We start from the raw sequence: 10,851 nt of genomic DNA on the forward strand, positions 1-10,851 counted from the left end.
TAAATATGGTATGCATGGTGTCCATTTGGGCTTTAATGCAGAATGCCTTTGTGATGTTTGTACCTTCTTTTCTCTCCGGATCTCAATACCCAAGATATAGAAAAGAGAGTCAAGATATTAGGCTGGCTGGCCTGTTTTACCTCATGGTATACTGTAACCCCTTGTGACGGTTAGTTTTAATTGTCCCAATCTGGAACTGCCTGAGAAAAAGAGCATCAATGATGGATTGTCTAGATCAGGTTGATCGGTGGGCATGTCTGCTGAGGATTGCCTTAATTACTTTAAATGATGTGGGAAGACCCAGCCTGTTGTTGATGGCACCATTCTCTAGACCTGTGTTGTATAAATGTAGGGACAGAGAGTTGAACAGTAAGCAAACATGCATTCATTCTCTCTGCTCTTGATTGTGGATTTGGCTGGTACCTTCAAATCCTTATCTTGACTTCCCCAAGATGAATGACCCTAACCTGGAATGGTAGCCAAATAAAACCTTTCTCCTTTCAAGTTTCTTTTGGAATGGTGTTTTAACTATAGCAACAAAACCAAAACTAGGCCACACTTACTGAGAAAGCAGGGAGCTTTGGTGGAGAAGGAAGGATAAGCTATAGAATCATTTGTGGCCTTTAGATGCTGTGTATTCTGTCTGTATTGCAGCATCTCTTATCATTTTCTTTACTGCAGCAGTTCTCAACCTGTGGGTTGCAACCCCTTTGGGGTTCACATATCAGATATCCTGCATATCAGATATTTTCATTACAGTTTATAATAGTAGCAAAATTACGGTTACAAAGTAGCAACAAAGGAATTTTATGGCTGGAGGTCACCACAACACGGGAAACTGTATTAAAAGCTTGCATTGTTAGGAAGGTTGAGAACCACTGCTTTGCTGTATTATGTGATTATTTGTGTATGCATGGTATATGCATATGTTGTATATGGTGCATGCATATGTGCACATGTGGAGGTGGGATGGGTGCAGCTGTGTGTGCACAAGGAGAGGCCACAGCAGGATGTCAAATGTCATCCTGTACAGCTCTCTGCCTTAGCCCCTTGAGACAGGATTTTCCTCTGAGTGTGAAGCTCATTATTTCTGCTAGGCTGATTAGGAAGGGAACTCTCAGAATTCACTGTCTCTACCTTCTCATACTGGGATTAAAGGCACATGCAGCCAGGCCTAGCTTTTTTTTTGTGGGTGCTGAAGATTTGATCTTAGGTCCTCATGTTTGCAGAGCAAGGATTCTGGCCTACAGAGCCCCTCTTCAGCCCCTTGGCCATTTAGTGATCTTTTATATACACATTGGAAAGTTCAGAATTCACTTCTACACTTATCCAGGCCAAGAAAGATCCAGCACAAAGATACCTGGTTGATGGAGGAAAGACATCAGTTGCTTGCAGTATCTAGCCAGTGCCCCTGACATGCCCTAGCTTTGCTCAGTTGTTTTGCTCCAGCCTGATCCTGTCTGAACTGTCCTCTCCCTTCTGTTTTGACTCTCTCCTCTCTATCTTCTGACTTCTAGTACACCCCTGCAGGTTTCTGAGCAATGGCTCTCTAGTGACATTATCCTCCATCATAGGTTTCCTGGTACCACTGCCAGAAGTACCAAGAATGGTACCCAGAATGGATTTCTTGTCTCCTGACATCCATTTGCCATCTCTAGCTATTCCTTAAGGTCCTTCTGATCTTTTGCTCACTCCCCTCCTGATTTCCCTTAGAGTGCAGTGGGCCACGAGTATGTTGCTGATGTGGAGAAACACTCATCTCAGACTGATGCCGCCAGAGGCTTTGGGGGCAAATATGGAGTTGAGAGGGACCGGGCAGACAAGGTAGGTGACATCTTTGTCTCTCCACCATACGCCTTAAGTTATGTGGGTCTTGCCGCCACCCAGCCCTGAAGTGTTGGCCCATGCTTCTCAGGTGACAGATAGGACAGCAGAGGCTATCAGTGCCTAGTAATGGTCAGGTCTCATGACGTCTCTTGCTGGTGCTAATGCAGGGGCTGCATGTTGAGCATCAAATCATCAATTTACGTTCAGCAGGGCTCAGGTTGTAGGGCAGCTCTGGCCTAGCATAGGAGAGGCCCGGGTACATCAGCACAGCATCAATGGTCACTCATAGGTAAAGATCACTAAACTTGGAATAAGACTTTCTTAAGGCATTAGCAGAGAGGAGAGAGAATCTCCAAAATAAGCAAATACACCAGCCAATTGATTAGGGCTGCAATGCTTCGAGAAGGTGAAGGGTAACAATAATCTATGTAGCTGGAGTGTTGCTAGAGGCTCCTGCATACAGAAGGGTAGTTTCTGAAAGGAAAAGACAGTACTAAGCAAGTACAGGCTGATACAGTGGGAAGAGCAGGGCTGGTGGCTTTTTGATGCTTTAAATTATACCTTATGATATCAGACTCTGAATCCTTTTTCATGGTACAGATTGGAGTCTCATCTAAAAGGGGAAGGGAGATGGGGAGGGGAAGTGAGAAGAGTAGGAAGGAGAGGGGCAGGGAGACAAAAAGGAGAGGGGGAGGGATCGAGGAATGGGGTGGGGAATATTGACACTTGGATAAGAAGTGATGATGATGATGATGAAGATTGCCAGCAGTTGTTAATTAGGTAGGACTGGGTCCAAGTTTCGAAGTGCTAGGATGGTAATTATTTGGAGAAAATACAGCCAAAACAAAGTCGAGAAAATTCAAAATATGCTGCGAAAGAAAGAAAAACCCCAGAAACCATGTTTAAAGTCAATAATGTCATGTGGAGCACGTAAGGATCTATAAACGAGAGAGCATTTCCTGCTGAGTCGTGGCTTCTCCTGGTCCTCTTTGCCCAGTCCCTTATTGTTAGTTGTTACTTTACAAGCACAAATTACATCGCCTCAACCCATGTGTTCTTTAAATCAAGACTAAAGGGTGGGGACATAGCTCCGTTGGAAGCATGCTAGCACCTCATAAACCAGGCATGTGGTACATACTAACACCAGGTAGGAGCAGAGGATTAGAGTCCCGCTAGCTCTCCTTCCACAGATCCATTTGTCCATCACATAAAGAATCACAGGATGAGAACAGAGGCAGCCAACCACTCACGAGATTCATTGCAGCAGAGCCAGCACACGGCACACAAAGCCAGAGCTCCCTGTATCATGAACAGGCATGTGTCTAGAGAGGCAACATCATCTGCTCCCAAAGAGTCTGAGTTTGTAGACGTGTTAACAGACTGTGGAGCAAAGCTTGTTTCCATTTCTCCTTCTAGAACTGGTCTAGGCAGGATGCAGTTAGCTGTTATGTCATTTTAAGTAACAGTGGGACCAAGACCCTGCTGGGGACCTTTGAAATTGCAGGGAAGAAAACCCACAGAGTCCACAGGGGTCTCATTTTCAGTAGCCTACAGAGTCATGGAAACTGAGAAGTAGCCACCTGGCATGGAGTTTGCCCGGCCATGTGGGAACTACCTGGTGGGTTCTTGGAGTAAGCTGTTGTGCATCTAAAGTGGCAACACTCAGGGATTAGCCTGATCTCATCCAGGACAGCTCTCCCTGCTCTCTACTTATCTAAGAACTAACTATCTTCTGTCTTCCCTCAAATTCAAAGTCATCCTTGCCTACAGAGAGAGTGTGAGGTCAGCCTTAGATATAGGGGAGCCAGAAAAAAAAAGAGTGGAGAGGAAGGCAGGGAGAGTCTGAAGATGCGAAACTGACCCTTACTTAACAACCCATAGTTACCGAGCAAATGGGGATACAGCTCCCAGTACATATTAGGTCTTGGAACCTACAAAATCAGTGTCCTAGAGCCCTGTGAGGCCATACTGAGACCAGTAAAGTTCCAGGGAGTGAGGTGAGGAGCCCAGATGCACACAAGGCTTTTAGTTACAAGGTTGTGAGGCTCACTTAGGGGGAAAAGTGCCGATTCCTTGTGTGACTCAGTGCAGGTACTGTAGATACCTTGTTTATTTGTTGTATTATTCCAAATGAGGAAAGATCATGTCCCTCAATTTACTGTTGTGGTGGGTAAGATTCATTTAATATTATATCAAAGAGCCAGTACTGAGTGACCTTAAGGAATACTCCCAAAGCTAAACAACTACAAACGGGAAAAGCAGAATTGGATCTAGACTAGTCTAGTGTCCAGAGGTCCCGGCTGACTTCTTTGTAACACTGTTTCTACTTTAAGCCTGTGAGCCTTGCTGGGGGTTCCTAAAACTGTCTCTGGGACTGAGATGAAAGGAAGGCTAACTGGAAGAGGGAGAAGCAGGGAGCCTGGCTAATCATTTATCTTTCCCTTCTCTCAGTCAGCGGTGGGCTTTGACTACAAAGGAGAAGTGGAAAAGCATGCATCTCAGAAAGGCAAGTGCCCAGAGCTTTGGCCATGGCTGGCCAGCTTCCCTGCCCACATCTGCTGCCTGCAGCTTGTCATAGCTCCCTGCCTCCAGCTCCCCACTGGTTTGGCTACTTTTCAGTTCCAATTGTGGGCAGGCTTCTTTCTCAAATTCATTCTATGAGCTTGATCAAGCCTGTCTAATCCTTCCTTTTTCTAGTTGAAGGGTAGAAGATATATTTCTTTTTTGTTCTAATATGTATCATCTTTAAAACTTAACACACAGCTTTGAGTTTAAATTTAAAGTTAATCATGTCTTTGTGAATAATATAGAAACATTTTAGTGATATTCTTTCTACCATCTATATTACTGTTGGCTAGTATACTGTTTATATCTTATTTTAAACCTGATAAAATATAATGGTGCTAGGCATGGTGGTATATGTCTTTACTCCTAGCATGTGGGAGGGAGAGGCAGGTGAATCAAGGTCAGCCTGGTCTACATAATAATTCTAGGGCAGTTGAGGTTGCATAGAGAAACCCATTCTCAAAAAACCCAAAATGAAACAAAGCAAAGCCATATATATATATATATATATATATATATATATATATATATATATGGCTTTATGGTATATATATATATGTATATGTATATATATATGGCTTTGCTTTGTATATATATATATAAACAAATATATATACAGATATATATAAACAAACATATATACAGATATATATATAGACATTATATATAACAAAGAATATATACATATATATATATAAAACAATGAAATATATATATATATATATATATATATATATATGAAACCAATGAATAATTAAATTGGGTAACAATGGACACCTTCTTAGCTATTCTTCACATTTTATCATTTCTTCCTGCTGTTTCTATTTTCCTCTTGCTGAAATACGTTTCCAGATCATTATTTTAGAGACTATGAAAGAACTCTCGCCCCACCCATCAGCCCCAGTCCTTGAGCTATGTGGTTTTCATGCTATTCCCTTTATTATTTTGAAAATATTATATCATGATTTGGGGTCTCTCGTGTCAGTCGAGTTATCATTCTTTATATGTAATGTATTTTTCTTTTTTAAAAATAAAAATAAAAAATAAAAGTTAAGACAGGCCTGATGGCACTGGTCTTTAATCTTGGCTGCTTGGAAGACTGAGGCAAGGAAATTGCAAGTTCAAGGGCAGACTGGGCAACACAGTGGTTTTAAAGCCAGCATGGACAAGTTAGAGAGTCTTGCCCTCAAAATTAAAGGGGGCAAGGAGTGTAGATCAGTCACAGAGCATTTGGGTGGTCTTGACCCACCCGCCTCTGCCTTCCTAGTGCTGGGATCAGAGGTGCGCACCACCACTGCCCGGCTCAGTGGTTTCTTTCTAAGACCTAACTCCATTTTTCTAATTTTATCAATTGTTTATCTGTTCTTAAAATATATGAGGTTTTGACTCTATTATTTTGCTCAATGTACTTATACTTAATGTGGGCTTCTCCTCCTCCTCCTTCTTTTTAAGATAAAAACCTAGACAGTTGATTTGGGCTCTCTTTTCTTTTCTTTTCTTTTCTTTTCTTGTGAACATTCTATTTTTATTTTCAAAACTTTTTTTCCTTTCAAAGGAATTTTTTTATTCTATATTTTTTCAACTGCTCCACATCCCACACCTCCTCCCCTCCCAATCCTGTCTCCATGTGGATGCCCCCACCTCCCACCTCATCTAACCTCTAAACTCCCTGGAGCCTCCAGTCTCTTGAGAGTTAGATTCATCATCTCTGAATGAACACAGACCTGGACGTCCTCAACTGTATATGTGTTGGAGGCCTCCTATCAGCTGGTGTATGCTGTCTATTTGGTGGTCCAGTGTTTGAGAGATCTTAGGGGTACAGATTAATTGAGACTGCTGGTCCTCCTACAGGGTCACCCTTCTCCTCAGCTTCTTTCAGCCTTCCCTAATTCAACAACAGGGGTCAGATGCTTCTGTCCATTGGGACTCTCTTTCTAATACAGGTAAATCACACATTTTCCCCCACAGCACAACTTAATGCTGCACTTGACCAATTCTATGTATATTTCAAGTTTAATTAAATTAAAACATTTTCTAATTTTCCTGGTGAATTTTCTCTGACATAAATTGTTTGAAAGTGTGTGTGTGTAAATATATATATATATTCTAATGTTTCCATTTAGTTTTTGAGAGTTGCAAACAATATATTTTGATTATACTCTTTCCCTTCTCCCATTTCCACCCGGAAATCCTTCCTTCCTCACTTTTCACCCACCCAACTTCATGTTCTTTATCTTTCATGGAACAAACGAACAAAACAAAACAATAACACACACACACTTTCAGACAATTTATGGAATCCACCATGGAATCCACCATGGATGGAATCCACCTCATGTTGGCCAGATATCCTGAGCACGGGGTCTGCAGTAGACTGTGACTAGTGAGCTGAAAGAGCATATTTTTGTTTCTTATGCATTGTGGAAAATTTCCATATCATTTTATTGATATTGGCCTTTAATTTTATTGAGATCACAAAATGATTTCCAGAATTTCAGTCTTTTGAAGTATATTAAGGGTTAGCACATGGTTGTGTGTGTGTGTGTGTGTGTGTGTGTGTGTGTGCGTTCTATGCACATAGAGTCAAGGAGTACCTTGTGTCGTTTGGAACACAGTGTTCTTAAGAGCCAAGTTTAGTGACAAAAGTATTTAGATCTTATATGACTTAACTGATGATTCTTTTTGTTCCATGGGTTTAATTTTTCAACACTGGCTGCATCTCTTTGTCTTACTGTTTCTACTGGGCTTTGCTTCATGAGTTTTGGTGCTGTTGCTAGATTTGATGCCGGTATACTTATTCCTGGTGGACAGGGCTTTTCCTTATAGTACTTCACAGTGTTCTCTTTGCCTTTTGGGATCCTCTCTCTCTCTTGAAGTCTACTTCATGTTGTATTCATGTTACCTTTCATAGGCTGTTCTTCCTACATATATACTTTCTTTGTGTATGAATGCACAAGCATGTACTTGCTCATGTGTGTAGGAGCCAAAGGTTAGTGTTGGGTGTATTCTTGATTGTTGTCCAACTTAACTCTTGAGGCTGGGTCTCTCTTAAACCTGGAGATCACATATTAGACAACACCAGCACTCAGGCATCCTGTCTCTGCCTCTCCAGTGCTAGAATCCCAGGCACAGACTATCACACTATCACATGTAGTTTTGTATCTGATGCTTGGGACCCAAACCCAGGTCCTCATAGTTGCATGACATTGTACTCACTGACTCATCTTCCAGCACCTGCCATGTGTGTATTTCCCGAGATCAGCATTTAAGTTAATGTCTTAGCTTAGAATTCCTGAGTCCTATAATTGAAAACAAAATTACATTCCACAATTGAACACAGGGCTAGAACTCCAAATGTTACTTGTAAAATGTTCCCTTGTCAAATTCTGAACAGGCTACAAGATCCCTTGACATTTCCTGTACCTCCTTTTCAGCTACCATACCGCTCGCTCCCTCCCACTCTTGTATAGAGTTTGATAACGACAGATCCTAGGTCCTAATCCCTATTCCTTACATTTCGTCTTTAAAGCTCTTAGGGTTTCCGTGTCTGGCTGCTCACACTCACCCACACACATACATAGCTCTGTCTCTCTTATTTCTTCCTGGAGCCAGGATTCTTTCCTCTTCCCTTCCCCTCCTCTTCCTCCTCTTCTTGTTCCCATTCCTCTTTCCCTTCTCTTCTTCCTCTTCCTCCTTTCTGAGTTTCACTACTTAAAAAATTATTGATTTTGGCTGAGATTTCTCTGTTTTGATGGGAGTGAAGAAACAGCACATACCTCATATGCCTGCCTTTTGTTCCAGAGATCTCCTCTCACGGGCTCTATACATAGCCATGCCTTGAAGGAGGGAAAATATTGCGATGCTCATTTGGGATGGAAATGAGGGTGTTGTATGTGTTAAAGTAGCTCACCTCTACCCGAGCCTGGAGCCCTTCCCTGGCCTATCACTCTGCATTTCTTCCTTCAGACTTCTCTCTCTCTCTCTCTAGCATTTCCCAGGGGGCCAAGGCTGGCCTCTCAGGCCTTCCCTGTCTATTGCAGATTACTCTCACGGCTTTGGTGGCCGCTATGGAGTAGAGAAGGATAAACGGGACAAAGCAGCCCTGGGATATGACTACAAAGGAGAGACGGAGAAGCACGAGTCTCAGAGAGGTAAATCGGATTGGGAGGAAGGAGGTCACTAGGTCGCACAGGGCCCTCATTCCTTCTGTTTTGGAAGCCGACCCAGGGTCCTAGAATAGAGGCAGATGAATAGAAGAGGGGCGTGAGGGGGCTCAACACTGATGGAATGGACGGTGGGATTGGGAGTGAAGCAGAAAAGGAACAAGAAGGAAGGGTACTGTGGAAGGAGTAACTAGGCCAGTTGATGGGCCGAGATGGCTTGGTGTAAGTCTCATGGGCCAGTCAGCCTCAGGGAGGACTGAGAACTTTCTCCTGGAACACAGCAGGAACAGCTAAATGGCTCGCCTTGTTTTCCTGTTTATTTCCTTGTATTTTGCCTGGGCAGCCATTACTTTTGTGTTTGTCTCTTTCCATTCCTTTCTTTTCTCTCCCAACCCCCATACCCTGACCCTTTTTATTTTCTTCCCATCATCCATCTCTCTCTCTCTCTCTCTCTCTCTCTCTCTCTCTCTCTCTCTCTCTCTCTCTCTCTCTCTGACTTCTGACATTTCTTCCTCTTTCTCTGCCACTTCCATATTCCTATCTCCCAATCCTTGCTGCTCCCTCTCCCCACCGATTCCCAGCCTTCTAATCAACTGTTTTCACTCTCAGAATTTTCTTTCCCACAGATTATGCCAAGGGCTTTGGTGGCCAATATGGAATCCAGAAAGACCGAGTGGATAAGGTAAACCCCGGGACACCATGGTCTCCAGGGTGTCTCTACAGTAAAGTGGGTGCAAGGGAAGAGAGAAGCCAGAAGCAAAATGGAACTCTTGGACCTGGGTCCTGAGCCTGGTGTGCTGGGCTTCAACATCTAAGGAGTATGAATTCCACATTCTGAGGTTTAAGTGAGAAGAGTGTAGGGTGGCTGAGAGGAAAGGTAGACACCAGGAAAATCAGACATGACATTTCAAGCTTTTCTTAATCCTGTCTTAAGTCTCTCCTTGCTCCACACCACTGTCCTGTGTGTTCATCGGTTTCTCTTCCTGCATAAGCAAGGACCTTGCTTCATTCTAGGTAACTGGGCTCAGAGACATGACATTCAGAGGGGAGCTAAACCCACTGGTAGAGTTCTTTATCCTTCTCTCTTCCAAGAGACAATATTGGAGGCCCCAGTTCAACTCTTGCTTACCACATGGCTACAGGTGCTTCCCAGGGTGGCCCTAGACACAGGTACTGTCTTATGGATCACTACTCCCTTGCTCCCTTGCACTGTGAACACTGTTGTACTTGCAGAGTGCTGTTGGCTTCAATGAAATGGAGGCCCCAACCACAGCGTATAAGAAGACAACACCCATAGAAGCTGGTTAGTCTTCATGGTTCCCTTCTCTGTGCTCTTCAGCCTCCTTTCTCTTCTGGCTTCCTCTCCTCCCAGACTATGCCTTGTGTGCCCTTAACTACTGAGATTAGCCAAGGAAGATGAGCTCCCTGCTCTTAACATTCCAGATTCTGTCCCCTAGAAGAGTCAGACCAACTGGATGGCAAGGGAGGTGGCATTAGGGAAAAAACTGAGGATCAGAGACACACAGGGAAGAGAGAGGAAATGCCTGAGAAAGACAGATAGAATAGATAGACCCTAGAGATGGGGCATAGGATGGTGGTGGGTAGAGGCACATGGATAAAGATGCTGGTTCAAGGACTCATAATTTTGAAAAGACTAGTGGTCCTGCGTCACATGGAATCTGGGCTTCAGTGCCCTAGGATCCCCAGGCCTTATGGCTCTCTCACTACCTCTGTACCTTCCCCTCCACATGTCACCTCCTCATGTTCTCTCCTGTATATTTAACAGATCTGCTCATTTCTACAAGTACCATTCCCTCTCTCTCCACTCAAGATCCAGGACACCCTAAATTTTCCTTGTTTGTGTCTGCAGCTTCCAGTGGTGCCCGTGGGCTGAAGGCAAAATTTGAGTCCTTGGCTGAGGAGAAGAGGAAGCGAGAGGAAGAAGAGAAGGCACAGCAGATGGCCAGGCAGCAACAGGAGCGAAAGGCTGTGGTAAAGATGAGCCGAGAAGCCCAGCAGCCATCCGTGCCTGTGGAAGAGCCAGCGGCACCAGCCCAGTTGCCCAAGAAAATCTCCTCAGCGGTGCGTGCCTGGTGATAGAGGGTCCAAGTTCTCTTTCCCAGACAGGTGTCTCAGAGGCCCAAGTGATAGGCATAGATAGATAGATAGATAGATAGATAGATAGATAGATGGATAGATAGATAGATGGATGGATGGATGGATGGATGGATGGATGGATGGATGGATAGATAGATAGATAGATAGATAGATAGATAGATAGATAGATAGATAGATA

General features: G+C 43.6%; 1 protein-coding gene across 1 annotated transcript in view; it reads left to right on the forward strand.

The window, feature by feature from the left end:
- The window catches only part of Hcls1 (hematopoietic cell-specific Lyn substrate 1), a 28,330-nt gene that overhangs the window by 11,866 nt on the left and 5,613 nt on the right, over positions 1–10,851 (forward strand). The window contains exons 5-10 of the mRNA XM_021185119.2: positions 1,714–1,824; positions 4,279–4,333; positions 8,433–8,543; positions 9,182–9,237; positions 9,789–9,858; positions 10,426–10,637. Coding sequence (XP_021040778.1) covers positions 1,714–1,824; positions 4,279–4,333; positions 8,433–8,543; positions 9,182–9,237; positions 9,789–9,858; positions 10,426–10,637 — 615 coding nt within the window. The remainder of the gene's footprint in view (positions 1–1,713; positions 1,825–4,278; positions 4,334–8,432; positions 8,544–9,181; positions 9,238–9,788; positions 9,859–10,425; positions 10,638–10,851) is intronic.

The sequence above is a fragment of the Mus caroli genome, chromosome 16, assembly GCF_900094665.2.
Source record: "Mus caroli chromosome 16, CAROLI_EIJ_v1.1, whole genome shotgun sequence".
Lineage (NCBI taxonomy): Eukaryota > Metazoa > Chordata > Mammalia > Rodentia > Muridae > Mus > Mus caroli.